General features: G+C 45.9%; 16 protein-coding genes across 16 annotated transcripts; 9 read left to right on the forward strand and 7 right to left on the reverse strand.

Annotated features, from left to right (window-relative positions):
• Positions 1 to 278: 278 nt before the first annotated feature.
• Positions 279 to 2075, forward strand: KUCA_T00003046001 (uncharacterized protein; the record flags this gene model as incomplete). Its single annotated transcript, XM_022603350.1, has 2 exons — positions 279 to 303; positions 367 to 2075. 2 exons carry the CDS (start codon positions 279 to 281, stop codon positions 2073 to 2075), a joined length of 1734 nt encoding a protein of 577 aa, XP_022459065.1.
• Positions 2076 to 2533: 458 nt separating this feature from the next.
• KUCA_T00003047001 (uncharacterized protein) lies at positions 2534 to 3532 on the reverse strand (the record flags this gene model as incomplete). The annotated part of the gene is made up of 1 exon (XM_022603353.1): positions 2534 to 3532. The coding sequence occupies one exon, from the start codon at positions 3530 to 3532 to the stop codon at positions 2534 to 2536; it is 999 nt and encodes a 332-aa protein (XP_022459066.1).
• A 442-nt stretch (positions 3533 to 3974) lies between these two features.
• Positions 3975 to 5615, forward strand: KUCA_T00003048001 (uncharacterized protein; the record flags this gene model as incomplete). The annotated part of the gene is made up of 1 exon (XM_022603354.1): positions 3975 to 5615. One exon carries the CDS (start codon positions 3975 to 3977, stop codon positions 5613 to 5615), a length of 1641 nt encoding a protein of 546 aa, XP_022459067.1.
• A 289-nt stretch (positions 5616 to 5904) lies between these two features.
• On the reverse strand, positions 5905 to 6699 carry KUCA_T00003049001 (uncharacterized protein; the record flags this gene model as incomplete). Its single annotated transcript, XM_022603355.1, has 1 exon — positions 5905 to 6699. One exon carries the CDS (start codon positions 6697 to 6699, stop codon positions 5905 to 5907), a length of 795 nt encoding a protein of 264 aa, XP_022459068.1.
• Positions 6700 to 7141: 442 nt separating this feature from the next.
• Positions 7142 to 8602, forward strand: KUCA_T00003050001 (uncharacterized protein; the record flags this gene model as incomplete). The annotated part of the gene is made up of 1 exon (XM_022603356.1): positions 7142 to 8602. One exon carries the CDS (start codon positions 7142 to 7144, stop codon positions 8600 to 8602), a length of 1461 nt encoding a protein of 486 aa, XP_022459069.1.
• Positions 8603 to 8862: 260 nt separating this feature from the next.
• Positions 8863 to 10329, forward strand: KUCA_T00003051001 (uncharacterized protein; the record flags this gene model as incomplete). The annotated part of the gene is made up of 1 exon (XM_022603357.1): positions 8863 to 10329. One exon carries the CDS (start codon positions 8863 to 8865, stop codon positions 10327 to 10329), a length of 1467 nt encoding a protein of 488 aa, XP_022459070.1.
• A 335-nt stretch (positions 10330 to 10664) lies between these two features.
• On the forward strand, positions 10665 to 12074 carry KUCA_T00003052001 (uncharacterized protein; the record flags this gene model as incomplete). Its single annotated transcript, XM_022603358.1, has 1 exon — positions 10665 to 12074. The coding sequence occupies one exon, from the start codon at positions 10665 to 10667 to the stop codon at positions 12072 to 12074; it is 1410 nt and encodes a 469-aa protein (XP_022459071.1).
• Positions 12075 to 12284: 210 nt separating this feature from the next.
• On the reverse strand, positions 12285 to 12665 carry KUCA_T00003053001 (uncharacterized protein; the record flags this gene model as incomplete). Its single annotated transcript, XM_022603359.1, has 1 exon — positions 12285 to 12665. One exon carries the CDS (start codon positions 12663 to 12665, stop codon positions 12285 to 12287), a length of 381 nt encoding a protein of 126 aa, XP_022459072.1.
• Positions 12666 to 12895: 230 nt separating this feature from the next.
• KUCA_T00003054001 (uncharacterized protein) lies at positions 12896 to 14134 on the forward strand (the record flags this gene model as incomplete). The annotated part of the gene is made up of 1 exon (XM_022603360.1): positions 12896 to 14134. One exon carries the CDS (start codon positions 12896 to 12898, stop codon positions 14132 to 14134), a length of 1239 nt encoding a protein of 412 aa, XP_022459073.1.
• A 235-nt stretch (positions 14135 to 14369) lies between these two features.
• On the forward strand, positions 14370 to 15998 carry KUCA_T00003055001 (uncharacterized protein; the record flags this gene model as incomplete). Its single annotated transcript, XM_022603361.1, has 1 exon — positions 14370 to 15998. The coding sequence occupies one exon, from the start codon at positions 14370 to 14372 to the stop codon at positions 15996 to 15998; it is 1629 nt and encodes a 542-aa protein (XP_022459074.1).
• A 61-nt stretch (positions 15999 to 16059) lies between these two features.
• Positions 16060 to 17493, reverse strand: KUCA_T00003056001 (uncharacterized protein; the record flags this gene model as incomplete). Its single annotated transcript, XM_022603362.1, has 1 exon — positions 16060 to 17493. The coding sequence occupies one exon, from the start codon at positions 17491 to 17493 to the stop codon at positions 16060 to 16062; it is 1434 nt and encodes a 477-aa protein (XP_022459075.1).
• Positions 17494 to 17796: 303 nt separating this feature from the next.
• Positions 17797 to 19428, reverse strand: KUCA_T00003057001 (uncharacterized protein; the record flags this gene model as incomplete). Its single annotated transcript, XM_022603364.1, has 1 exon — positions 17797 to 19428. One exon carries the CDS (start codon positions 19426 to 19428, stop codon positions 17797 to 17799), a length of 1632 nt encoding a protein of 543 aa, XP_022459076.1.
• Positions 19429 to 19997: 569 nt separating this feature from the next.
• Positions 19998 to 20693, forward strand: KUCA_T00003058001 (uncharacterized protein; the record flags this gene model as incomplete). The annotated part of the gene is made up of 1 exon (XM_022603365.1): positions 19998 to 20693. The coding sequence occupies one exon, from the start codon at positions 19998 to 20000 to the stop codon at positions 20691 to 20693; it is 696 nt and encodes a 231-aa protein (XP_022459077.1).
• Positions 20694 to 21047: 354 nt separating this feature from the next.
• Positions 21048 to 23528, forward strand: KUCA_T00003059001 (uncharacterized protein; the record flags this gene model as incomplete). Its single annotated transcript, XM_022603366.1, has 1 exon — positions 21048 to 23528. One exon carries the CDS (start codon positions 21048 to 21050, stop codon positions 23526 to 23528), a length of 2481 nt encoding a protein of 826 aa, XP_022459078.1.
• A 139-nt stretch (positions 23529 to 23667) lies between these two features.
• Positions 23668 to 25329, reverse strand: KUCA_T00003060001 (uncharacterized protein; the record flags this gene model as incomplete). Its single annotated transcript, XM_022603367.1, has 1 exon — positions 23668 to 25329. One exon carries the CDS (start codon positions 25327 to 25329, stop codon positions 23668 to 23670), a length of 1662 nt encoding a protein of 553 aa, XP_022459079.1.
• Positions 25330 to 25991: 662 nt separating this feature from the next.
• Positions 25992 to 26258, reverse strand: KUCA_T00003061001 (uncharacterized protein; the record flags this gene model as incomplete). The annotated part of the gene is made up of 1 exon (XM_022603368.1): positions 25992 to 26258. One exon carries the CDS (start codon positions 26256 to 26258, stop codon positions 25992 to 25994), a length of 267 nt encoding a protein of 88 aa, XP_022459080.1.
• Between the last annotated feature and the right edge of the window lie 62 nt (positions 26259 to 26320).

The following is a 26320-nucleotide window of genomic DNA, read 5'->3' on the forward strand; positions in this document are numbered from 1 at the left end:
CTGTAAGGCTGCAGGCCAGCCATAATCAAAGCTTTAATCGATCAGTTCCATCTATTAAGCGAGAGAGAGCATTATGACCAAATGCGGAACCTTCCCAACTAGGAAGTCCAAGAGATTGAAAGCCAAATTTTTTTTTTGCACCTCTGCGGGTTCTTCATTTATGTTTTTCTCCTTTTTTACCCCAACAGCTGAAGTCTCCAGTTACGTTGGTTGAATATCGTCAGGGGCATTTGCGTGACTTTGAGCTTGTCTAAACACCCTATTTTTATCGGAACAAAATGAAATACGTCGTTGTGTCAGGAGGTAAGTTAACGGTCAACGCGTCAATGGGAACAAACGTTTTTCGATACTAACCTTATGAAAAAGGTGTTATCTCTGGTATTGGTAAGGGTGTTATTGCCTCTTCCACGGGTATGCTGCTCAAGACCCTGGGGTTGACAGTTACTTCAATCAAGATCGACCCCTACATGAACATCGATGCTGGTACCATGTCGCCATTAGAGCACGGTGAATGCTTCGTTTTGGACGATGGTGGAGAGGTTGATTTGGACTTGGGTAACTACGAGAGATATCTCAACATCACTTTGACGAGAGACCACAACATCACCACCGGCAAAATTTACTCCCAGGTGATTGAGAGAGAAAGAAGAGGTGACTACCTCGGTAAGACCGTCCAGATCGTTCCACATCTCACTAATGCCATCCAAGACTGGATTGAGCGTGTGGCAAGAATCCCAGTTGACGAGTCTGGGTTGACTCCAGATGTGTGTATCATCGAATTGGGTGGAACAGTGGGTGACATCGAGTCTGCCCCATTCGTTGAAGCTTTGAGACAGTTCCAGTTTAGAGTTGGTGTTGAGAACTTTGCGCTGATCCACGTTTCCTTGGTTCCAGTTATTCACGGAGAACAGAAGACTAAGCCCACTCAAGCAGCCATCAAGGACCTGAGATCTTTGGGTCTGATGCCTGATATGATCGCCTGCCGTTGCTCCAACAAGTTGGAAGCCGAGACCATCGAGAAGATCGCCATGTTCTGCCATGTCGGTCACAACCAGGTTCTTGCTGTTCACGATGTGAACTCCACCTACCATGTTCCAATTCTTTTGAACGAGCAAAAGCTGACCGGTTTCTTGACCAAGAGACTGGAATTGCAAAAGATCAAGCTCTCCGACAACATGAAGACCAAAGGTGCCAAACTCTACAAAGACTGGTCGAACTTATTGACCAAGCACGACAAGTCATTTGAGAAAGTCACCATTGCAATCGTCGGTAAATACACCCATCTACACGATTCGTACCTCTCGGTGATCAAGGCCTTGGAGCACTCTTCCATGAGATGTTCAAGAAAGCTGGAGATCGTTTGGGTCGAATCATCCGATCTCGAGCCAAGTACCGAGTCCGCTTCTGGTGACAATAAGGTCAACTTTCACAAGGCGTGGCACAACGTTTGCGTTGCAGATGGTATTCTCGTGCCAGGTGGTTTCGGTACCCGTGGTACAGACGGTATGATTGCTGCCGCCAAATGGGCCAGAGAGAACAACGTCCCATACCTGGGTGTCTGTCTCGGTCTGCAAATTGCTGTCATCGAGTTCGTCAACAACGTGGTGGGAATTAAAGGTTCCACCTCAGCCGAGTTTGACGAATCCGCAAGTGAAGAAACTGCTTCTGTCGTGTACATGCCTGAAATCGATAAGGATAAGATGGGTGGAACCATGAGACTTGGACTCAGACCAACTGTCTTCCAAAAGGGCACAGAAAAGACTGCCATCAGACAATTGTATGGCGGCCACGAATCTGTTCCAGAAAGACACAGACACAGATACGAGATCAATCCCAAGCTGGTTTCCCAGATTGAGGAGAAAGGCCTCAAGTTTGTTGGTAGAGACGAGACCGGCTCTAGAATGGAGATCTTTGAGCTGGAGAACCACAAATACTTTGTTGCAACCCAGTACCATCCTGAATACATATCCAAGGTGTTGGATCCCTCGAAGCCCTTCTTGGGCCTTGTGGCTGCTGCTTCTGGTATCTTGGAAGATGTATTGAAGGAGGATCTCAATGCTTCGGGAGCCTTTTAAGGGTCTCTTTTACTTCATCTGCATACTCTGTAAATTATGATAATAGACACGATAATAACGAGATTAACTGTAAGTTGTAGCCCGCTACGCTCAAATTTTTTTTGAAAGTACGGTTATACATTGTATGCGGTGAAAATGATTATGCACGATGATAAGAAGATACATGGCAATACACGATATTAGAGTTGACATTGAAATCCATCACATAGGGTAAATTACCCACACTGCAATTAAATCTTTGTATACAATGCTGCAATAATATTTCAAGTTAAACCGAGGCATTATCAGCGATATAACTTGCAACTAAATCCACATAGTACAATCTGTAACAAAATGTCTGTATGATTTATATTCATATCAAAACACACAAAACCCAATTATTGAAGTTAACAATCAAGCTTGCGATCGCTTATTATACAGCTGCGTTCGTGATAAGTTTCAACAGGCAGACCGAATGGCTAAGCACCAGTCAACTTCAAAACTACCCAGAAAAATCCACCACTTAACACCGGAATCGTGAAGTTATCATCCCATCCAAACAAGTCTATGGATTCGCTCACGGCAGCAATGAGTCCCGCCAGAAGGCTGAAGACGTGGATATTCAGCAGGTTCTTCGCCGGCACATAGCCCAGATCAACGTTTACATTCACCTGTGGGTAATGGGGAATGAAGTATCCATAAAATAGATACGAAGCCAAGACACCAGTGATGGCTGCTGCCGTCGACCCCGCCAGCGACTTGTTTCCCACCACTTTTGGCGTCAGGTGGCCGAAAGCTCTACCAAAGGTAGAAGCAGCCGTGTCTGACCAAGATAGTAGCAGCACACTCATCACGGCAACGTCTTTCTTCTGCGAAACAAAAACCAACGCCAAACCCAAAAGGTACCAAATAACACCATTATAGCTATTCACTTCTTTCTCGCGCATTAAAAACCCGACAGCAGCGCAATACAGGTCATTGAACCGCTTCGATCTGAAGCGGATCAGGTCCAGAGCAGATACACCAAAGAACCCAGCAAAAAGCGGCACGACTAGCCTCTGTATTTGGATCCCCTGTGTATAGAGATAGAGGGTAATGAATCCAATCGATACATGGAATACTTTTCTGGGGACTTCGTGTTTGTGGACAAACTTACCAAAACGCTTGTGAGCCCCTAGCAGCAGATCGGCTGTGGATCGGTTAAAAGGAGACGAAACCAGCACCGAAAGTCTTGAATAACTGGAACTTTTTCCCAGTTCTTCGTCATCAGATATACTTGAGGCAGAAACCAATTCCAGATCGGATTCGTCTGCCGATTGGATTTCCGAGTCGTCTTGTTCGAAATCAGGGTCGGCTTGCTCATCATACTCGTCGTCGTCAGCAGTCTCCACCAGAAACGTGGGTATTTTAGCTCTGGGAGCTCTTGAACGAATTTCCTCGGCTTTGGCAACACCGGATGCAGCAGATCTGTTTGCCATCAAATGTATAAGTCTAAGGTGTGTGCAGAAACGCGAGTGCCGTAATTTGGTTCTATGGGCTAAAACGGCAAACACATGTGAGATTCGCAGAGGCAACAGAACCCATCAGATTTGGGAGTCGTGTGAGGGTAATGTTTGTACAGACTTGAGGCTGGGAGGGACCGGTATCGTTCCCAAAATACGGCTAGTTAGGCTGAAACAGTACAAATCTAGTTATAAGTGTAAGAATAATGTCCATGTCAATTTTGAGCTGTTTTCTGGTTATAAATGGCTCTGCTTGGCCATTCTTTTCAGCTGCAGACTCTCATCTGCACGTTCCAAAGGCTCGGACTGGGATTTTGTCGTGCACTTCCAAATCAAGAATATTTTTTCTTAAAGGAAAAAAAATTCAACTGAGGCTCTCTGTAACACATACTTAGAGACTATCGGACCTCACTCAAACATGGGTAAATCAAAGTTTGACAAGTACAAAAAGGCCAAGGAGGAACGCTCCAAGCCTTATGCCAAAAAGCACAAGCAAGAGGATGGTAGCGATACCGAGGAAAACGGAGCTTTGGTCAACGAGCTGGATAACGACTATGACGATGTCGCAGAACTGCTGGGTGTGACCGAGGAAATCGCCAAGCAAGAGAAAAAGACAAAAAAGCACAAGCAAGCTGACCCTGAAGAAGTTGAGAAATCTGCGCCAATGCCTGAAGTCTCACAAGATGCCGACATCGTATCCGAGGAGTTCTCTTCCCTCCAGCTTTCTGAGCCAACCATGCAAGCTATCAAAGACATGGGATTCACCAAAATGACTGCCGTTCAGGCTCGCACGATACCTCCTCTGTTAGCAGGAAAGGATGTTTTGGGAGCTGCTAAAACTGGATCTGGAAAGACGCTTGCGTTCTTGATCCCAGCCATCGAACTGCTTTACTCGCTGAAGTTCAAGCCTAGAAACGGAACCGGTGTCGTGATCATAACGCCAACTAGAGAGTTGGCTCTCCAGATCTTTGGTGTGGCACGTGAGCTGATGGCGCACCACTCACAAACTCTGGGAATAGTTATTGGTGGGGCCAACAGAAGACAGGAGGCCGAGAAACTTGCCAAGGGAGTGAATTTGATCGTGGCTACTCCAGGTAGATTGCTAGATCATTTGCAGAACACCCAAGGCTTCATCTTCAAGAACCTGAAGACATTGATTATTGACGAGGCTGATCGTATCTTGGAAATCGGTTTCGAGGACGAGATGAAGCAGATCGTCAGAATCCTGCCAAACGAGAGTAGACAATCTATGCTGTTCTCTGCCACGCAAACTACCAAGGTCGAAGATCTGGCCCGGGCCTCTTTGAACAAGGCCCCATTGTACATTAACGTTCACCAGGATCAAATCGCTTCGACGGCAGATGGACTGGAGCAAGGCTACGTTGTCTGCGAGTCCGACAAGAGATTCCTGTTACTCTTCTCTTTCTTGAAAAGAAACAGAAAGAAGAAGATTATCGTGTTTCTGTCCTCGTGTAATAGTGTCAAATATTACAGCGAGCTATTGAACTATATCGACCTACCGGTGCTGGATCTCCACGGAAAGCAGAAGCAGCAGAAGAGAACCAACACCTTCTTTGAGTTCTGTAATGCGACACAGGGAATAATGATATGTACCGATGTTGCTGCCAGAGGCCTGGATATTCCTGCCGTTGACTGGATCATTCAGTTCGATCCACCAGATGATCCAAGAGACTACATCCACAGAGTGGGTCGTACTGCCAGAGGCTCCAACGGTAAGGGCAAGTCTCTCATGTTCTTGATTCCATCTGAACTGGGATTTTTACGCTACCTGAAGGCTGCCAATGTGCCTTTGAACGAGTACGAATTTCCCACATCTAAGATCGCCAACGTGCAATCACAGCTGGAGAAGCTCGTTAGCTCCAACTACTGGCTGCACCAATCTGCCAAAGATGGCTACAGAGCATATCTCCAGGCTTACGCTTCGCACCATCTCAAGACCGTCTACAAGGTTGATAAGTTGGATCTGGTGAAGGTGGGCAAATCTTTTGGATTTACGGTTCCTCCAAAGGTTAATATTTCAATTGGAGCAGGTAAATAGAGGGATCGGATCTCAGCATCTGAATCTGGTCCAAGTCCTCAAGCTCAATTGGTTAAAACTACATGCAAGTAATAAACAAGAAGAATTATTGTTTCTAGTTTAGTAGTCCGGAGTCGTCTCCTCTTAGTTGAAAGCGTGGGACTATTTTTTGTGTAGGTCATTATCGATGTTGAATCCCCAATGAGATCGTAAAGCAAATAAAGAAAAAGAGATGAAAAAAGCCGGAGAGTTTTGCCCTGTCATAAACAATACGTGAAGATGTTGAATTTCATTTGTAGACGCAGTCGAGTCACTTTCTGCCCAGCAGAGTCAGGAACTCGTCCCTGGTCTTCTGCTGCGCTCTGAAGCAACCGAGCATACAGCTTGTCGCGGTCACGGCACCACTTTTCTGGACACCTCTGCTTACCATACACATGTGTGTGGCCTCGATGACGACAGCAACACCGCGTGGCTGGAGAATCTCGCTCAAGGCAATGGCGATCTGCTTGGTAAGCCTCTCCTGGACCTGGAATCTGCGGGAGTACATTTCCGCCAATCTTGCCAGTTTTGAGAGTCCTAGGACCTTCTTGTTGGGGATATAGCCAATGTGCACTTTTCCAAAGAAGGGAACCAGATGGTGTTCACACAATGAGTAAATCTCGATGTCTTTAACTATCACCATCTCGTCGTGGTCCTCTTCAAATACAGCCCGCTTTATGACGTCACTTATGTTGTCTTCGTAGCCTTTGGTGAAAAAAAGCATGGCTCTAGCGTATCTCTCTGGGGTTTCCAGCAAGCCCTCTCTTTCAACATCTTCGCCAAGTTCTGATAGGATCGTCTTGACAGCATCGGCGATCCTGAGCTCTTTGGCATGCAACTCCTCGGGTGAACTTTCAATTCTCTCACGAGCACCCTTACTAGGCCACGATAGTCCATCTTCATCAATTGGAGGCTTCAGGGTGTAAGGAGACGCGGGTCTTGTGTTGAGCGGGGTCTTAAGCTTCTTGTAGTATGGTTCAGATGCCGGCCTGGATTCAATGTCAGCAGCATGTTTGGTCTTGCCGTCCTCGGATGTGCCAAGGTGGCCATTCACCGGAGATCCCATTTTTCAGAATAGCCACTAAACCAAAACAAAAAAAAAAAAATCAGCCTAGGATCTTTTGCTGCTGAATAAAACTGATCCTGGACTCTGCTAAATTTTTCTTCGCTTACGAAGTGACTGACATTTTAACTCCGTGACAAAAAGCCGTTGCCGAGATCTTACATAATCCCGAGACAATCAAGACATGCTTTGAGACAGGCTTTGAGACATGGTGTCTCTTTTTTTTTTTTTTAGAACTCGGCGTTTGTCTGTTGCAAAAAATTGATTCGAGATTTCTGTTTGAAAACTCGGAGAGTGTATTTGGAGATAAGGCTTTTGGAATCACTGAGGATTTTTGCAGATCTCATAGTTTTGACGTACTCGGCTTAGATGCTCATTCAAAGTACCGGATCTTGCACACTATAGCTCTGAATTTTTACACTGTGAGATACCAGAAACCTTTAAGATGGAAGAGTCTTTCTCTTATGGGTGTATTACATGGGCAGTGATACTTTTTATATGGTATGTTGTGGTGCTGTCATTGGCCAGTTATGGCTTTTTCGGCATACTGGCGCACTCCAGATCAAAGGTGAATAACCATCCTCAAAACCTTGACCACTCTAATCTGGACGGAGTGACGATCCTAAGACCTCTCAAAGGGCTAGATCCCGAAATGGAGACGTGCCTGAGATGCGCGTTCACCCAGAATTATCCTGCCGGCAAACTGGAGATTCTCTTTTGCATTGAAAACGCTACAGATCCTGCTACAGAGGTGGCCAAGAAGATCGTGGCTGAATTTCCTCATATTGACTCCAAGATCTTGATTGGAGACTCGGGTTTGCCGGATTATTTCGGACCAAATCCGAAGATTAACAACCTGGCCAAGGGCTATGCCAGGGCCAAGTATGATATCGTTTGGGTATTGGACTCCAACGTGTGGGTGGGTCCAAATACACTCGAGAGATCTGTGTTTGCACTCAAGAACTCCACCAATAACGGCAAACCAACACACAATTTCAGCACAAAGAAGGGAAGACGTGTAAATCTGGTCCACCACACACCATTGGCCGTGGCTGTGGAGCCGTCGTTGGGCGCCCTATGTGACGAGATGTTTCTTTCCACATCGCATGCCAAGTTTTATGTCAGCCTGAACAACGTGGCGGTAGCGCCATGTGTGAATGGAAAATCAAATCTCTACAGAAGGACAGAGCTTGATGAAGCTGTCAGACAAATTGGATTGGGATACCTACCCTCCAACAACGGACAGAGCGGAGAAGAAGGACCCGATGCTGCATTCTTTGGGAAATCAGGCCAGGGAATCAGATTTTTCGCGAGATACATCGGCGAAGACAACATGATTGGAATAGCATTGTGGAACAAGATCGGCGCATGTCGAACCGCAATGACCGGCGATTGCGCAGTTCAGCCAGTGACCAGTGGTTCCAATGGTGGTCTAAAGAGCTACGTGGAAAGACGGGTCAGATGGCTGAGAGTGAGAAAATACATGGTGATGGCTGCTACTCTGTTGGAACCAACCACAGAGTGTTTTGTTTCGGGGGTGTATGGAACATTCGCAGTATCAGTACTGTTTTTCGGTCAAATGTTCAATTTGTGGTGGTTTGTATTTCACGTTTTAACATGGGTTTCCACAGATTACTACCAGTTCCACTTTCTCCATATGTCTGCATACTGTGACCACGACATGAGAAACTGCTCAATGCCATACTTTGTCCATCCAACTTTTGACGTCAGCAATGAAAACACTTCTCCATCTTCTTACAGGAAGCTTGCTCACTGGTTGCCAATCTGGTTACTCAGAGAGTCTCTGGCTCTTCCCATCTGGGTCATAGCCATAATGGGTCAGGAGATCGACTGGAGAGGCCAGCCATTTCGCATTCGCGCCGACCTCACAGCTGAGAGGTTGTGAAAAAATTAGACTAATACGCATCCCATTGTTTGCGTATAGAAAACAGCACACACTAGATTAAAATATAAAATGTACATAGACCGGTTCCGCTTTTGCATATGATTACCCAAGACAGAAATATAGGCGCGCCTTGGCCAAACGGACTTCACGGCCTTCAATCGGGTATCCCACGCCCCCCGCGTATATGACCCAGAAAGAGATGAGACTTAGAACGGTACATTCCTTTTAGACTCCCCCCTCTTTTTCTTTTTTGTTCAAAAATGTCCAAAGAGCGTGTAATCGTTATTGGCGCTGGAATTTCTGGCCTGAAAGCCGCAATTGACATCCACGCCGCTGGAATCAAGGATGTGTTAGTTCTGGAGGCTCGTAACCGTATTGGTGGAAGAATCTATACTACCCACGAGGGGAAAAACAGCACCTACGACATCGGAGCTTCATGGTTCCATGCTGCAGGATTGAATCCGTTGTTCCTGAAGAGCGTGGCCAAGGGAAACGTTGACTACTTCTTCGACGATAACTCAGCATCAATTGTCACCTCCGGGGAGGATCTTAGACCAGAATGGAAGATCGGCTCGGTAGTAGAGGAAATCAAGGTATTCGCTCGCAATTTCAAGGGAGAGGATACCAGTTTGCACAACGTGATTGCCTCGTATCTGAAGCAAAATGAGAATGTTCTCACGCCTGAGCAGAAGAAGTATGCACCAGCTGTAGCCAGACTGGGTGAGATTGGACCGGCAACTTCGTGGGATGCCACTTCAGGCAAGTTCACGTTTGCCCCATATTCTGGAAGAGATGCCTTCAACACCTCGACCTATGAGAAGGTGCTTGAGAACGAGGTTGAGGGATTTCCAAAAGAGAACATCCTGCTGGGCAAAGTGGTCACTGAGGTGGTCAATGACTCCGGCACGTTCACGGTTAAAACTGCCCTGGGAGACAAATATGAGGCTGATTTTGTGGTTGTATCAATCCCACAGCCTTTGTTGAAACTGGCTGGATCCTCCGAGGAAGGTGCCATAAAATTCTCGCCTCCGCTGCCTTTCGAATCGCAACTTGCCAAAACCAGCCACGGCACGTTGGCCAAAGTTGTTCTAGAGTTTGACTCCAGTTTCTGGCCAGACTCTGAAAAGTTTCTGATTATTCCAGATACAGAAGAAATAAACACTGAAATAGAGACTCCCCCCATTGCGTTCTCCAACGTCTACCAACAGGGAGACGTCCCCAAGACCTGGGAGTTCCCAGCACTCGTTGCAAACCTGAAGCCGATCAAAAATGTTAACTCTCTGGTGTTTTTGATTCCATCTCCAGCGGCACAGTACTTTGAAACCAGTGCTCCTTCTGCTGCCTGGCCAATTCTCAAGCCGATTTTGGAGAAGATCGCGCCAGGCACAGAAATCCCAGAACCTACCAACATCATCGTAACCAACTGGTCTCAGGACCCCTATTCGAGGGGTACGATCTCCGCTTCAGCACCTTCCGACCTTCCTATCGTCAAAGAGCTGGCCAATGGTTGGGGCAATATCAGATTTGCAGGTGAACACACCATTGAAGAAGGAAAAGGATGTGCTCATGGTGCTTGGCTCAGTGGAAAGAGAGAGGCTGACTATATTATTGAACATTCGAAAGATGGTAAGGGCGAAGGACGGCTTGAGTCATCGTGCAAATCACTGCCTGCCGCTGCGCATCTATGTGCATCCGACATTTTTCCAAACTTTCCACCTTTGCCTTGAATTAGATCTGCATTTAAATAAACCCTTATCCAGCTTTCAGTTCAAAAGACACCATTTGCCCCTGTATTCCCGTTCAGTGGCATTTCTCAAACAGACATGTCCTATATCCATGTAGAGCCGCACTCTCAAAATCACGTGATCCCATATTTTCATTTGTATTTCACACGACCTAGCGTCATCGATTGGGAAAAAATCATCATCCCATTTGGGAAGCACTTCCGAGATGCAATAATGGGCTGACCGGCTATCTATTTCTTGTGACTACAACACTTCCTCCTTTTCTTTCGCTCGGGATTTGGAAAACTATCAACGCGCTACCGCTAAACCAATATAAAATGCGCAGCAATATCCCGCTCCCCTGTCTGGAAGACTACGATGTCAGCGCTATAACTGGCTTTCTTCCTCATGAAGTGCCATTGCAAAGACTGACAAATCCATACTATGCCCAGTGGGAAGAGATTGCCGCAGCGGTTCCGTCTTTATTGCTCACCAGAAGAATTCGCTCGGTTGTGGATGCCAAATTGAAGCTTTTAAGTTGCGAATATCTCGGCTCAAAGGCCGAATGGAGAAGAGCCTATTCAGTGCTCGGGTTCATCGCACATGCTTACATATGGAGTGTTGGTGACTCTACCAATAAACTGCCCGCTCAGATCGCCAGGCCTTTCCTTGAAACTGCCGAAAAGTTGGATTTACCAGCTGTTGCCACGTATGCTGGTTTATGCTTGTGGAACTACAAACTTATATTCAACGACGAGGAAAGTTTGGAGCACCTTGATCTGGATAATATCACCACCATCAACACCTTCACTGGGTCCATTGATGAGAGCTGGTTTTACCTGGTCAGTGTATATTTTGAATATAAGGGAGCTCCGTGTATTGTGAAGGGTTTGGATGCTATTCAGTATGCTCGCGAGGGAAATATCGCCAAAGTGGTGGAGACTCTACAATCTCTAGCAGAGGCCATTGACGAGCTGGGCTCTGTTCTCATGCGCATGGAGGAGATGTGCGATCCCCACGTTTTTTACTTCAAGATCAGACCTTATCTGGCTGGCTGGAAGAACATGGAGTCTGTGGGACTGAAAAACGGTGTTTACTATGGGGACGAAGTGGAGCCTAGATTATACGCTGGTGGTTCCAATGCACAAAGTTCCTTAATCCAGACACTTGACCTGATCCTAAACGTCGAACACTTTGGAACTGGCGATTCCAAGGGTCATGATCAGAACGCCTTTATGAGCGAAATGAGATCCTACATGCCTGGGGCTCATAAACGGTTCTTAGAACACCTAAGCAAGGTCAACATCATCAAGGAATTCGTCACCGAAAATGCACCACAAAACCCAGAACTGGTGCTTTCCTACGATGCCTGTATAGCCATGCTGAAGGCTTTTAGAGACAAACACATACAGATCGTCACCAGGTATATCATCTTACAATCGCAGAAGTCCAAAACCATGGGTTCCGATACTACCAAAACCATCAGATCCGGATTGGCAAAATCCACTCACAAGAAAGAGGATATGAGAGGTACTGGAGGAACTGCTCTGTTGCCATTTTTGAAACAGTGTCGTGACGAGACTGGTGATGCTGCTGCTGGAAGATGGGGTAGAAGAATTCTCACTGGAGCTTTGACCTCGAAACCAAGCAGATCCGCCATGCTTGAGTCAGAATTTGAAGACACAAAGATCGGTATGGCTGGTTCCTGGAAAGATGACCGTAGCAATGTGAGAGAGGGTCATTGGTGAGCTGAAAAGAGCTGAAAACGAGGTCAGGACCATGCAGAATTGGACACCCAAATTGACACTGAAATGGAGACATTTACGAAACCGAAAACGAAACCGTGCTGAGACGACTCTGCCAAATTGCGCTATATATTCATCTTCGAAAAACCACAACTATAATTCATCACATTCGTAAACTTGTATACAAACCATTCAAGCGAGATTTTCCAAATCTCAGTCTTGTGCCTTCCTCTTTCTATTTGCCGGACTTCCATTCGGACTCTCATCATCCAAGTCCTCAAAGTCTATAGATCCTCCGTTGTTCACCTTCTTGAGATGTCTCACGTATGTAGAGGAACTCAGTGAGAAGATCCTGTCCTCGTCGCCAAAAACCATTTTCTTCTTCGCTTGTTGAGCAGAAGCACTCTTTGTGAAGTTGTCAAAGCCCTTGATGATATTGCCGTAGGTTGCTTCCGACAAATATAGCGTTTCCTTGTTGAAGATCTCCTCTTCCAGTTGCGTCAACTGCTTGTCCAGGTTTCTTTTATCCTGTATCCGCTGGTGCAGCTTTTTCTTCAGCTTTTCGTATTCGGCCACCTTTGTAGGTTCTGGCATGATTGAAAACAAATGTATGGAAATGAAACACCAAAGGTTTTGTTCGAAAGACTAAATCTAAGCTTGTGTTGTCTTGAGGACTCCTTGAAGCTGCTCGCGATGGTGAGGCGCCAATACACGACCTTTACTATTCACACGACATTTCTCCGAGGTCTTTCTTAGTTGTTTGAGACGAACCACATTTGCACGCGCAACTTCCTCCAATCTATTCCAGACCTTAATCACTCATAATGGAATTCGATATCCCTGCTTTGGTGATAGATGCCGGATCCACCTCGGTCAAAGCTGGCTTGACGGTGGATGAATCTCCCAGCATAGTGATTCCATCTCTGTATTCGCGTTCGTCAACCACCGAAGGTGACTATCATTTTGGCGATTCAATAGATCAATATCCAGAGAATGAGGTGCTCACAACGCACGAAAATGGTATTGTATACAACTGGGATGCTGTTGCAGCACAGTGGGAGTACATCTACTCGGAGCTCGCGCAAGACCCAAAGGAGCTTCCTTTGGTGGTGACTGAAAACTCCTGGGCCTCGAAGAAACCCAAGTCAAAAGTGTATGAAGTGGCTTTTGAAAATCTCGAAGTCCCCGTTTTCTCGTTGCTCAGATCACAATTATGTACTTCCTACTCTATTGGAAGACCCACGTCATTGGTAATTGAGTTGGGAGGGGCCACCACCAGCGTTACCCCTATCCACAATGGTAAGGTGTTGTCTAAGGGAGTTCACCACACCAAATTTGCCGGAGACTTTCTGAATCTGTTTGCACTGGAATCTCTGAGGGCAAAATCCGCCAGGGGTCAAGATGCCGATTTTGAGAACAGCTTGCTACCACGCAAGTTCCAGAACAGGACCACCCCGATTTCAGACTCGTTCAAGGCTTACCAGGTGAATAAAACTTTGACCGAAATGAAGGCCTCAATCCTCGCAATTTCACCATATCCAATTACAGCTGACCAATTCACGATGCCCAACTCTCTACATACCATAGAGATCCCTCATAGGGACTTCGAGCTGCCTACTGGTGAGCTTCTCCCCAACTTCGGTATTGGCCAGTTCAAGCTCTCTGAGCCGTTGTTTCAGCCTGCTCCTTATGCCGGGGCTTTCACCCAAGCGAAGGTTGTTCCCGAGTCGCTTGGCCTGACGGACTTGGTTCTGACTTCCTTGAAGAAATTGGAGGCTAATGGCGAGGTGTACCAGGAACTGTTGAAGAGTGTGATTCTGACTGGTGGTTCTACGTATGTCCCCGGGCTGGAACAAAGACTCATCAACGACCTGGTAAGATTTCTTCCGAACTTCAGCATAAACACATACTGCAACCCGGATCTCCTGGACAGAAATTTCAGCGCCTGGCACGGAGCTGTCATCCTTGGTACCAGGCCTCAGCCAGACTTCGAGAACCTGTACATCTCCAAGCATGACTACGAAGAGATCGGTGAAGACGGCCTCCTTGAGCGTTCAAAATAGATAAATGTAATTGTACCATAGTAACAAAAGACGAGCAATGTGTATTTTTTAAATTCCCCAGAATACTATTTTCTGACAGACATTACGGCTTCGGCCAAGCATGATGTTCAGGTTGGTAGTGTGATTCCCAGAATACCTCCATCTAGGCGTGGGGCCGAATTCAAGTTTTTTTGAACGTTTGTTCTTTAGCTCCAACTACTCTCCAGCAGACAACCACCTGGTTTCCGAGTGTTTTATGTTACGTAGCCTGTTCACAGCACTAAGAAACATGTCTACCGAAACCACCATTCCCAAAGCCGCTGCAGCAGCTGCCGCAGTCCCAGCTGCCAGAGCCGAGAAGAAGTCCAAGAAGGATGCCGGAAATGCATTCGTCTTGAAGACTCCAAAAGGTACCAAAGACTGGGCTGACAAGGACATGATCATCAGAGAGGCCATTTTTGGTACCCTGTCATCTTTATTTAAGAGACACGGAGGTGTAACCATTGACACTCCAGTTTTTGAGCTGCGTGAGATTTTGGCTGGAAAGTACGGCGAGGACTCCAAGCTCATCTATAACTTGGAGGACCAAGGTGGTGAACTGACTTCTCTTAGGTATGACCTGACTGTTCCATTTGCGCGTTACGTTGCCATGAACGGTATTTCTCAGATCAAGAGATACCACATCGCCAAGGTGTACAGAAGAGACCAACCTGCCATGACCAAGGGCAGAATGAGAGAGTTCTACCAGTGCGATTTCGATATCGCAGGTAACTACGATTCCATGGTACCAGACGCAGAGATTCTTAATGTTTTGGTATCCGGTTTGTTGGGACTAGGAATCAAGGATTTCAAGGTCAAGCTCAACCACAGAAAGATCCTGGATGGTATTTTTCAGGTGTGTGGTGTGAAGGACGAGGATGTCAGAAAGATCTCTTCTGCGGTCGACAAACTCGACAAGTCTCCTTGGGAAGTGGTAAAGAAGGAGATGGTTGTAGACAAACACCAACCGGAAGAGGTGGCCGACAAGATTGGAGAGTACGTTAAGCTCAACGGCTCGATCAGAGATGTGTTAGCTACCTTGAAGAGCGATGAGCTTTTGAGCAAGAACGAGTCGGCTTCTACTGGTATTGAAGAGCTCAGCACCATGGTTGAATATCTCGAAGCTTTGGAGGTTGAGCAATACATTTCCCTAGACATGTCTCTGGCCAGAGGTCTTGACTACTATACTGGTGTCATCTATGAAGCGGTTACTGCTCAATCCGCTCCACCCACCGATGCCGCAGAGAAGAAGAAGAAGGTTACCAAGAACGGTGCTGATGTCGAAGATGCGTCTGAATACGTTGGTGTTGGCTCTATTGCTGCTGGTGGCAGATACGATAAATTGGTGGGCATGTTCGCTCCAACCACAAAATCCGGCAAGACGCAGTCCATCCCATGTGTGGGTGTCTCGTTTGGTGTGGAGAGACTGTTTTCGTTGATCAAGCAGAGACAAGGCCTGGAAGCCAAGGTAAGACCTACTAACACCCAGGTCTTTATCATGTCGTTTGGTGGTGGTGCCGACTGGACAGGGTTCTTGAAGGAGAGAATGCAAGTTGCCAACACCTTGTGGAGTGCTGGAGTTGAATGTGAATATTTGTACAAAGCCAAGGCCAATCCAAGAAAACAGTTCGAGGCTGCTGAGAAGACGGGATGTCCTCTTGCCGTCATTTTGGGCAAGGAAGAATTTCCAGAGGGGAAGATCAGAGTTAAGGTATTGGGAACAGGTGAAAACGATGACGGCGATTTGATCGAGGTCAAGGACCTCGTGGATGTTGTGAAAGCCAAGTTGGCTGAGTCGAAGGTAGATGGTGTTGATGAGGTCACCAGGTTAATCAGAAGCTTATAGGTACTGGTGTGAAAATCTTGAAGAATAAAGAAGATAATTTCAGTTCTATAAACACCGGTATCTAAGCCAGCAAGTTCACGATTCTAATTTCAGACTCCTTGAGCAGTTTCCTATCATTTTCATCGAGAGGAGCGTAGCTCCTTCCCACACCTGTTGGATTTTCCTTACCTCCTCCTATCTCTATTAAACTGCTGAAAAGCACTGGGCCTTCGGTAAAGTCGAGATCGTGGAATTTCCTGGTTGGACCGTGTATTTTCAATCTGGCAGATTTCCACTCTTCTTGCTCTTTCTCCGAAGGAAGAGAGATTTTTCCAGCGTAGAACCTTGCGATAGTGGTTGCCTGGGCCTCGTAAATACGGAAAGACATACCCGAGGTGTGAACACCCACACTGGTGATGAGCGGATCAAACGTGTGGAAGGTTTGTTGGAAAGAGGATGGAATATAAACGCCAGTTGTGAAATTTGGACGCAAATCGTTCATATATGGGAACGATAGAGAGTAGCCCGTAGCAAAGGCAATCAAGTCTGGGTTCTTCAGGACCGAGCCATCCACGAAATGGACGTCAAAACCACCGCCTACCAGAACAAACTTCTCAATGGCAGGCTTTCTGTGTGTCTTTGTATAATCCTTATCGGAGTCTTGATAAGACCTTCTGGAATTGTACACTTCAGCAGCCTCAGGAACAGCATAGGTGACCAAGTCATTTGCTGAGATCCTAGAGCCGACGATCAAAACAACCTTATCTTTGAAAATTTGAGGACCATCGTAGAACTTTGAATGAGTAAATCTCTCGGGGAATGCATCCTGGGCCTCCTTTATACCTGGATAGGAAGGAATGAAGGGAATCCTGAATTCTCCGGAAGCCAAAACGATGGCATCAAAAGTCTCGACCCACCATTTATCTAGCGGTCTCCCCTTGGAGTCAACTTCATCAGTTTCTTGTCTTAGATAAAGCACAAATTTTCCGTCCTTCTTTCTTATGGTCTCAACGGTGGTGCCCAGCTGGATAGAGTCTGGGAATTTGGAAAATCTGTCGAGAAGATATTCATGGACTGAGGGAGCATCTGTGAAACCAGCTTCAACTGGCTCTAGCAATTTGGGCCATTCTCTCCTGTCCGAGAAAGTCATCATCTTCTCAACAACATTAGTCTTCATGTTGTGGTAGCATCCTGTCTCGTCGAACCTCTCCTTAGGTACTCGGGGCAGAACAATAGTCTCTACTGACCCATTCACCAGCTCTTCAGGAATACCCGAAGGTGGCTCCAACTCAGCGCTGCTAGCACCTGCCGAGACAATAGGCACTCTCTTTTTTTTGTCTGGAGCAAGAAACCAGTTTCCACCGAGTTGTGCGCGTTTCTCGAACACCTTGATCTTTTCAAAAGCCTTCTCTTCGTGCAGGGTCTGCAGGGTGATGGCTGCAGATGCACCTCCACCAATTACGGCTATGGACTCAACTTTGTGGGAAACTTTTATGGGTTCTTCTGAAAAAGTCATTTTTTGCTGAGTATTTGGCAGTTCAGGAAAGAGTGTTGGTTAAGGAGGTGTATATGAAGTGGAGTGAGGATGGACGTGTCAAAAGGTGTGGCTTCTGTCTCGTTCACGCCATAGTCACAGAAAATTCCAGTCTGTCGCGATGAGCAGTAGGATGGTGCGGCTCAGAAGATTGTCTGGGTGGTGATATTAGTGGAAAACCATACTACAGCACATTGCGAATTAAAAACATTAAAAGCTGAACAGACGAGTTACACTACACACAAAAATCATAGCAGTCTGAAACTCACATTTCAACCTGCTCGCTTACTCGCTAGCAGACTCAATCCTTTCCTCGGAGCCTTTCAAAGATTCAGCTCTGAAGGCACCAACTTCAGCAAGATGCTGCTTGTTGAGCTGGGCGTCTTCATCACCAAATATCCTGTCCATTTCCTCCAATGGCACTCCCTTGGTCTCGGGAATGACAAACAAAGTGAATAGAAATGCGATAATGCAGAAAGCCGCGAAAAATATGTAGGTTCCCCATTTCATTGTGTCGAGCATCCTTGGAGTCACCAATCCGATGATGAAATTATTCATCCAGGTGGATGAAGTGGTGATAGAGATTGCTTTGGATCTGATTCCAATTGAGAATATCTCAGATGGCAAGACCCATCCGATAGGAGCCCAAGAATAAGAGAAGTTGACGTCGTAGATGAAGATAAACGCAACAGCAGTTCTTCCCGCTGTTTTGTGTTCAGACAATGCAGAACCGTACTTTCCAACGATACCTCCAACAATAACGAGCGACACAAAAGTTCCGATTGCGCCAGCCATTAGCAGCGTTCTTCGACCTGTTCTGTCGATCAGAAATACCGCGGGAAATGTTGAAAGACAGTTCACGATACCATATACTCCTGTGCCCAACAGCGATGTGGTATTAGAATTCATTCCCAGCTGAGAGAAAATAGTTGGAGCATAGTAAATAATAGCATTGCAGCCCATGAACTGCTGGAAAAACATCACAGCAGAACCAATAAATACTCTTTTGAAATGTGATCTCGTAGTAAGGATATCCCAGATACCAGCAACATAGAGACTGACAGGATTGGTGATTTTCCCAAACTTTCTGTCGGCATATCCATTCTCAAATATGACATCTGCACGGATTTCTGCTAATTCCTGCTCGATCTCACTTTCAGTGTTCCTGCGCCTGAGATACTTGAGAGTCTCAACAGCTTCTTCCTCACGGCCTTTATACAACAGCCATCTGGGTGACCGTGGGAAGAACATCATTCCAATTCCAAGAACAAAGGCTGGGGCAATTTGCAAACCAAATGGAATTCTCCAGGATGCATCGGACTGGCCTGTGCATCCGCCAGCTGGGACGTCAGTGTAGGGGTTGAATGACTTTCCGTTCTTGTAGGGTACATGTGGGGCACACCGGGTCCCACCAATGAAATTAGTACCATAGTCAAGCCAAAACGATATAAGAATACCCAAAGTGATGGACACCTGTTGGATAACTACCAGGCCACCACGGATATTAGGAGGTGCAAGTTCTGACATATACATGGGCACCACCATGGTGAGTTGTCCAACACCAAGACCCGCAACTCCTCTTCCTGCAAATAGCATAGGGGTTGAGTGACCAGCACATTGAAACACAGAGCCAATAACGAAAATAACACACGCGATCCTAATAGAGTCTCTTCTGCCAAACTTGTCGACGATAGGAGAGTTTATTAACGAGCCGAACCAGGCACACAACAAGAAAGTTGACACGAACCAACCTTTGTAGTCGGAGTCTGTGTTTATCCTCGGAAATTTAGCCCCAAAGGATTCCATAGTGACGATACCACTGATCACACCTTGATCATAACCAAACAGTAGTCCACCTAGAGAAGCAAAACACACAATGGATCCCACAAGGGGATCCTTAAACATTTCTCTGATCATTTTGGAGAATGGATTTGTTTGATTATCTACAGGGAATAAAATAATGATTCTTCAGCAATCAACTGGACCTTTATAGCGTTGACCAAACAAAGATCGTGAGTGATATTCTTGCTGTGGGTATGCGTGAACCCCACACATTTGTTGGAAAACTCTGGGGTAAGTTTGTGCCGGACACCCCCCGCATAATCTCAAAGGGGAAATGGCGTCCCCGTTTGTAGGCCGGGGTAGAAGACGTCATTACCGATCTTCAGCCGTTCGTGCTACTTGTAGCCGCAAGGGGAAGAGTCAGAGGATTTCACTGGTATCCGAGATATCTGGTATATCCCATGGAGCAGTTTAATCCGGAAGGGGGACTGGTGGGTGGTGTGGGGCAACCCCGATTGTGCACGCAAGGTGCAGCCGCAGATAGAGATAGCTAAGTAGACGGAATACCACGGCATCCGAGCAAAGTTTTTTAATGGAGAATTGATTGATTACTGTTGTTCACATCGCTGCTGCTGCTATTGATTTATACTGAACGCTTTCCTTTCGTGGGCTGTGGTTAACTTTGTAAATAGTTTTAGAATACCATGGTTCCACCAAGTGCGGAGTATCAGCCCATGAAGGCTTCCACCGATGGTGAACTAATTGAACGGGTATTGGATTGTTATTATCTCAACCGAAATCCTAATACTAGAGTCTTGATAACTATCGCTGGAGGCCCTGGATCTGGGAAAACCACGATCACTTCCGCTTTATTGAAAGGGATAAGCTCCAGGTTCGGACCTGATTTCGCAGTTGTGATATCCCAGGATGGTTTTCATTACTCACGATCAGAGCTCGCTCTACTATTTGACTACCACGAAGCCATGAGAAGACGTGGGGCTCCTTATACCTTCAACTCCCAAAAGCTGGTGGAGTTGGTTAAGCAACTGAAATGCGATAGATCCAAACCTATACATGCCCCCACTTTCGACCACAAAGACAAAGACCCCGTTGAAGACTCGCTGATTGTGAACCCAAGCTGCGAAATCGTGCTTCTGGAAGGAAACTACCTTCACTTAGAGGAACAACCTTGGAGCGAGATAGCAACGCTATCGGATGAAAAGTGGTTGGTGTACACTGACCCCCTTCAGGTTAGACAGAGACTTATAAAGCGCCATATCGAAGCAGGAATAACAGACAAATTGGAGGATGCTGTCAAGAGAGTAGACTCCAATGATATGGTGAACGGGGATTATATACTGAGTCATTCATTGAAGCCTGACTTAATCATTGAGAGGTGAGAGCAGAAGAGGTTGACTCTGTTGAAGGCAGCCGATATCTGGTAGCTCAGCAGAAGAGTTGCAAAATGGCTAGCAGTTTTATAGATAGCAATCTAGCAAATATATTTCACCAATTCTCTCAAAAATAGTTATTACCTATCGTTATCTAATGCAATTTGTCATATCTCTGTACCTGGGCTCGGATAAATTTCAAGCGATGAGCACCGGAGCTTCTAATGGGCTGGAAAAGATTTTATGCCTCGAGCATCGATCCCGATAACCCGCATACTAAAGATCTGGCTGAGATCTCCACTCAAACGCTTATTGTCGCCCTGTGAATTTTTATCCAAGCCAAGCTTTGCTGGCGTATCCGGCATGCAGTTCGAATCGTTGAACAACAAAAGGCTCAAACCCATACCATCACATCAACAAGCTTGCGACTCCTGTAGGTTGCGGAAGCTCAAATGTTCCAAGACCACTCCGAAGTGTTCTAACTGTCGCGAAAATGGCTTTACTTGTGTGTATTCGCCGAAAGTCATACGATCACCTCTTACAAGGGCGCATCTCACCAAAGTGGAGAGTAGGGTGAAGGCCCTGGAAGCACTGCTCTACAAAGTGCTGCCTTCGGATGTGAACATCAACGACCTCTTAGAAAAAAACGGAGACTTATCGAATTCTGGCCTCGCAAACTATAAGCAGATTGATTTGAATTCCTCCACACAAATCGACCCCTTTACTCTTCCCAACGAGAGTATTTCGGCTTCTTCCATTGACGAGGCCAGGCTAAGCGAGGCATTTCATACTAAGCTCGAGCTACAGCCGGAGGATTACCTTATCGACACAAAAAAGGACGATCATCCACATTATGACGAGCGCGACGATTGGAACCGCCCGGAGGATCTATTTGGATCCAAAGCCGTGGACGGAATGGCCGCCCTCAGTTCGGATATAGACCCAGGGTCAAGCAACGGATATTTCGGAATCAATTCCAGCAACGGTCTGCTGAAGTTTTTGAATATCAAAAACAGAAACAAAATCAATTTTTCAGAACCTGAAGAGGAGTTTGAAGACAGAGCCAGTCAAGTGCCCATGGCGAACATGCCTACTGATGAGTTCGACGAAGTCCTCGACGATACCAGCTTCCAGGGCATTTTGATCAACTCATATTTCGAAACATATCACAAGGTTTATCCCTTCATTAACTACAAGGTGTTTTTCGAAGATTACAAAAAATTTGTGGAGCCAAAAGAGGAGAACGATGCCATAGTGGGAATGGACGATATCACGTTCCAGATCCTGCTGAATACTTTGTTGGCCATAGGGTCTTTATGTCTCTACGGTGAAACGAAAGTGGATACTTTCTACTATAGGCGTGTGAAGAATCTCTTGAGCCATATCAATGTGTTTGAATATGGTGATGTCCAGCTTTTGGAGAGCTTCGTCTTACTCAGTAACTATGTTCAGAAGACCAATAAGCCCAATACTGGATGGAATTTTCTGGGTTTGGCCTTCAGAATTGCTACTAGTCTTGGACTACATAAGGACATTCATCCTGATGCCGATATCTCGACGAATTTCGAACTTTTCGAAAAACTGGAACTCAGAAAGAGATTATGGTGGGGAATGTACTTTTTCGATGTTGGTACGGCTTTGACGTTTGGTAGACCGCTCACTATCACGTTTCTTTCGTCTGTGGATCTTGGTCCAGTCTCAAATATTGATGAAGAGTATTTTGCGAGTGGAGAAGCTTCAAACGTAATGCAAACTATCAAGCCTTATCCAACAATATACTCTGGTTTGATCCAGGATTCACGGCTAACTGCTGTGACCACGAGGATTTATAACTACCTCTTCTGGGTATCCAAGTTTAAAAATGATACTCACAAGATGAAAGGTCTGTTGGAAATGAACTCACTGTTGGTCAAATTCATAGGAACACTGCCATTGTACTTTAACGAAGACGATGCTGTATCGGAGAAGAGCCTTGTGAGTGTCTGTCCGCCTTCGTGGTTTGACTCTTCCAGCAAGCTGGTGATACCGAAATGGTTCAGTCTCAGCAGAATGAGACTGAATTTAAGATACAAAAATTTGCAAATGCTGATGTTCAGATTTGCCATTCTGGGAGACGATGATAAACTCACCTCAGCCTTCAGTCATGATCAAGAATTCAGCACTCTTCTTTCGCAGTGTCGAAAAATCTGCTTCGATGCTTCTTTCTCGTCGATATCAGCAGTTGAGAGATATGTTAACAATTACGAGTTCGACGTGCTTTCATCGTGGTATGCCACTTATTTTCTGTTCCAAGCAACGTTGGTTCCTCTTGCCCATCTACTCACATTGAGAAATAAAAAATCCAGGCATCTGGAGGTGGAAAGCGAAATGTTGACTCAGGTTCAAAGTGCAAAATATTCCTTGACCCAATTGCGCAGGTTCAACCGACTGGCTGGTAGATTTGTGAAGTTGATCGACTCATTGACAACTGCATCTGACAAAAGCAGCTTGCAGCCAGCCAAGGCAGGAGCCAAGCAATCCAGTCCAGACTATGACTTCAACAACCAGCTTTCCAACGCGACTGTAAGCTTATTCTCAAACTCGGACCTAAATTTCATGAACAAGAGCCAATTTTCGTTCGACAACTACAAAAGCTCATTTATGAGTTTTACCAATACCCCAAGTCAAGCCACTGATGTGCAGGAAATGCCCATCAAGACCGAGTTCGAAGAAGTGATGCCTCCTTTAAGCGGGTCTTTGGAGTCCAAGGGAAATATTGACTCGCTTTTCTCATATCCCACCGAGGAATCCATGGATCCGAACTTCAATAAGATGCTGAACAACTTTTTCGTGAACATGGACTAATGGACGGTTTACCAATTTTCGGTATGCACGGCTGCTGTATTTCTATCGCTAATTATGATTGTTATTTTGTTAAGCTTGGCGAGGTTTCCCAGTAGAATTGGAGGAAACAAAGCTTTTACCCGTATTGCCGTATGGAAGTTCAGCTGTAGTCCCCGCTGTTAAACATTGAGATTTCACTTTCAGCCTTGGCGTCAACCATACCACCGTTAAGACCAGCTTCTCTGATACGTTGATTCTGCGCTCTGATTTGCTCCAATTCCTGAATATAGTTGTCCTCCACACCCGTGATGTAGTCACCCGTGAAGACTCCAACCTCAAAGCCGTCGATTGGTGGAACCTCACCCTTGAGAGAAATAGGGTTGTATTCGTCAGTTCTAGAAACGACAGGAGTCAACGCCAGCTCTTGGGCAGGGATCTCAGGCTCTCTCTGACAACAGGCAACGAGATCGTCCAACTGCTGGTAGAAAACTTCATCTGCTCCAATAGCATCGGCAACCTCGTGCTCGGTTTTGTTGAAACCAACGAGGGCCTTGGTGTCTGCCAAATCGATACCGTAAATATGGTTATATCTAATGACAGGAGAACAGGATGCAAAATAAACCTTTCTGGCTCCTGCCTCTCTAGCCATGTTCACGATCTCCATGGAGGTGGTTCCTCTTACGATGGAATCATCAACGATCAGAACAGATCTTCCGTAGAATTCTGAAGCCATGGCATTTAGCTTGCGGCGAACAGAGGAAGTTCTCTGCTCCTGATCTGGCATAATGAAAGTTCTTCCAACATATCTGTTTTTGACAAATCCTTCTCTGTATGGAAGATTCAACTTCACTGCACACTCCAGGGCCGAATGTCTGGAGGTGTCTGGGACTGGAATAATCACATCTATTTCGTCCTGAACCTTTAATGACTTAGCCTCAAACCTTTTCGTGATGTTGTCAGCCAACTTGCGACCCATCTCAATACGAGATCTATACACACTGATTCCGTCCATGACGGAGTCTGGTCTGGCAAAATACACATACTCGAAGATGTCAGGAGTATAAGTTGCCATAGGTGCGACTCTTCTGAATTCGGGAGAGTGGGAACTTTTTGGTATTATCACAGCCTCACCAGGAAGAATATCTCTGTAGTTGGTGAAACCGTGGGCTCTGAGAACAACCGATTCGGAGGCCAACATGTAATCTCTTTGGCCATCCTCTTTCACTCTTTCACCGATCAGCAAAGGTCTGATTCCATGAGGGTCTCTGAAACCAATAACACCGTATCCAGCAAGCATAGCCACGCACGCATAGGCTCCTCTGCACATCTTGAAAACGCCCTCCAATGCGCTGAAAATATCGTTGTTATTGACTCTCGACTTGTCGTATTTGGCCAGTTCTGCCGCAAAAATATTCAATAGTAATTCCGAGTCCGAATCCGTGTTGATATGTCTGTGAACAACTTCATCTAGGTACTTTTTCAATTCAGCGGTGTTCACGAGGTTACCGTTATGACTGAGAGCAATACCAAAGGGAGAGTTGGCATAGAATGGCTGGGCCTCACTCATGGCCGAAGATCCTGCGGTAGGATATCTCAAATGAGCAATTCCCATGCTTCCAACCAAGCCTGTCATTCTGGACTGAGTGAAAACATCACGAGCCATACCGTTACCCTTACATTGATAGAAACGACCCCTCTGTCCACAGGTGACTATACCGGCAGCATCCTGGCCTCTGTGCTGCAAAAAAAGACAGCCATCAAACAGCTCGGATGCCACATTTTTGTCTTGATCGGCAAGACAAATTCCCAAAATACCACACATAATTTTCTTTTTGGTTGAGATTCAAATGATGGCCTTGTATTCTTGGTAGCTACCTTCGCGTATCTCTTAACTGATAAGCACAGATCTAGTGAAAATCTGCGTCTAAAGCCGTGGGACTTGAAAAAAAATCAGAAATATCTGGAGCCAAATATCTGATCTTCTGGGATCAGCTAAGCTATGAGCTTAATATATATACACGGTGTTTAAACTGGTGAAAGAGCAGGAAGAAAAGTGTAAAATTTTCTGATAGCTAACGAGTCAGGAAAACTTTTTAGAGGTAATTAATCCGGGGACGTGGGCGTGCACCAAATTTGACTCTTTGGGCGAATGTATGGTTACTAGGCTATATCAATTATTGCTTCAAGACTTCATTTAAGGGGATAGATAACTCAGTTTTGAGCATTATAATAAAGTTCAGAGTTCTGCCTCTTCAAGTGGAAAATATTTTGCAGAAAGAATGCCCTTTCCATCTTTCATCTACCCATGGTGTTTGCACTGCGTTGCAACCATAAAGATACAAAGCTGATCACTATCTCGTTCTTATATTACTATTTTGAAACAAAATCAACTATTGACAGGAAGGCGGAGGTCTGGTAGACCCTCTTATTGGCTTGCACCAAATAAACTATATTCGTAAACGGTCATAATGTTGGAAACGCACTTCACCTTCTGGGCCAGAAAAGACCTTGGCCTCCACGATAAATTCCCATTGCAATGAGTCCAACACCGCCAATTCTGATCGAATTCTTCCACCACAGTGGATTCAGCTCTGGATTTGCACCCTTGAACGCCATTCCAGAGGCAAAGTAAGCACCACCAACAACACCCGCAAAGGAGGCCATCACCTGACATGGTATGCAGTCCTTGACCTCTTCCTCGGATAAATCTCTTGATTCTGGAGGGTTGAAAATCTTGGCCAAATTGGACATCTTGAAACTGGATATACGATAGTATCGGAGTGTATACGGGTTGCTTATCGCAAGCTTGATTA

Source organism: Kuraishia capsulata, genomic scaffold (genome assembly GCF_000576695.1).
Source record: "Kuraishia capsulata CBS 1993 genomic scaffold, Kuraishia_capsulata_scaffold_3, whole genome shotgun sequence".
In the NCBI taxonomy this organism is placed as follows: domain Eukaryota; kingdom Fungi; phylum Ascomycota; class Pichiomycetes; order Pichiales; family Pichiaceae; genus Kuraishia; species Kuraishia capsulata.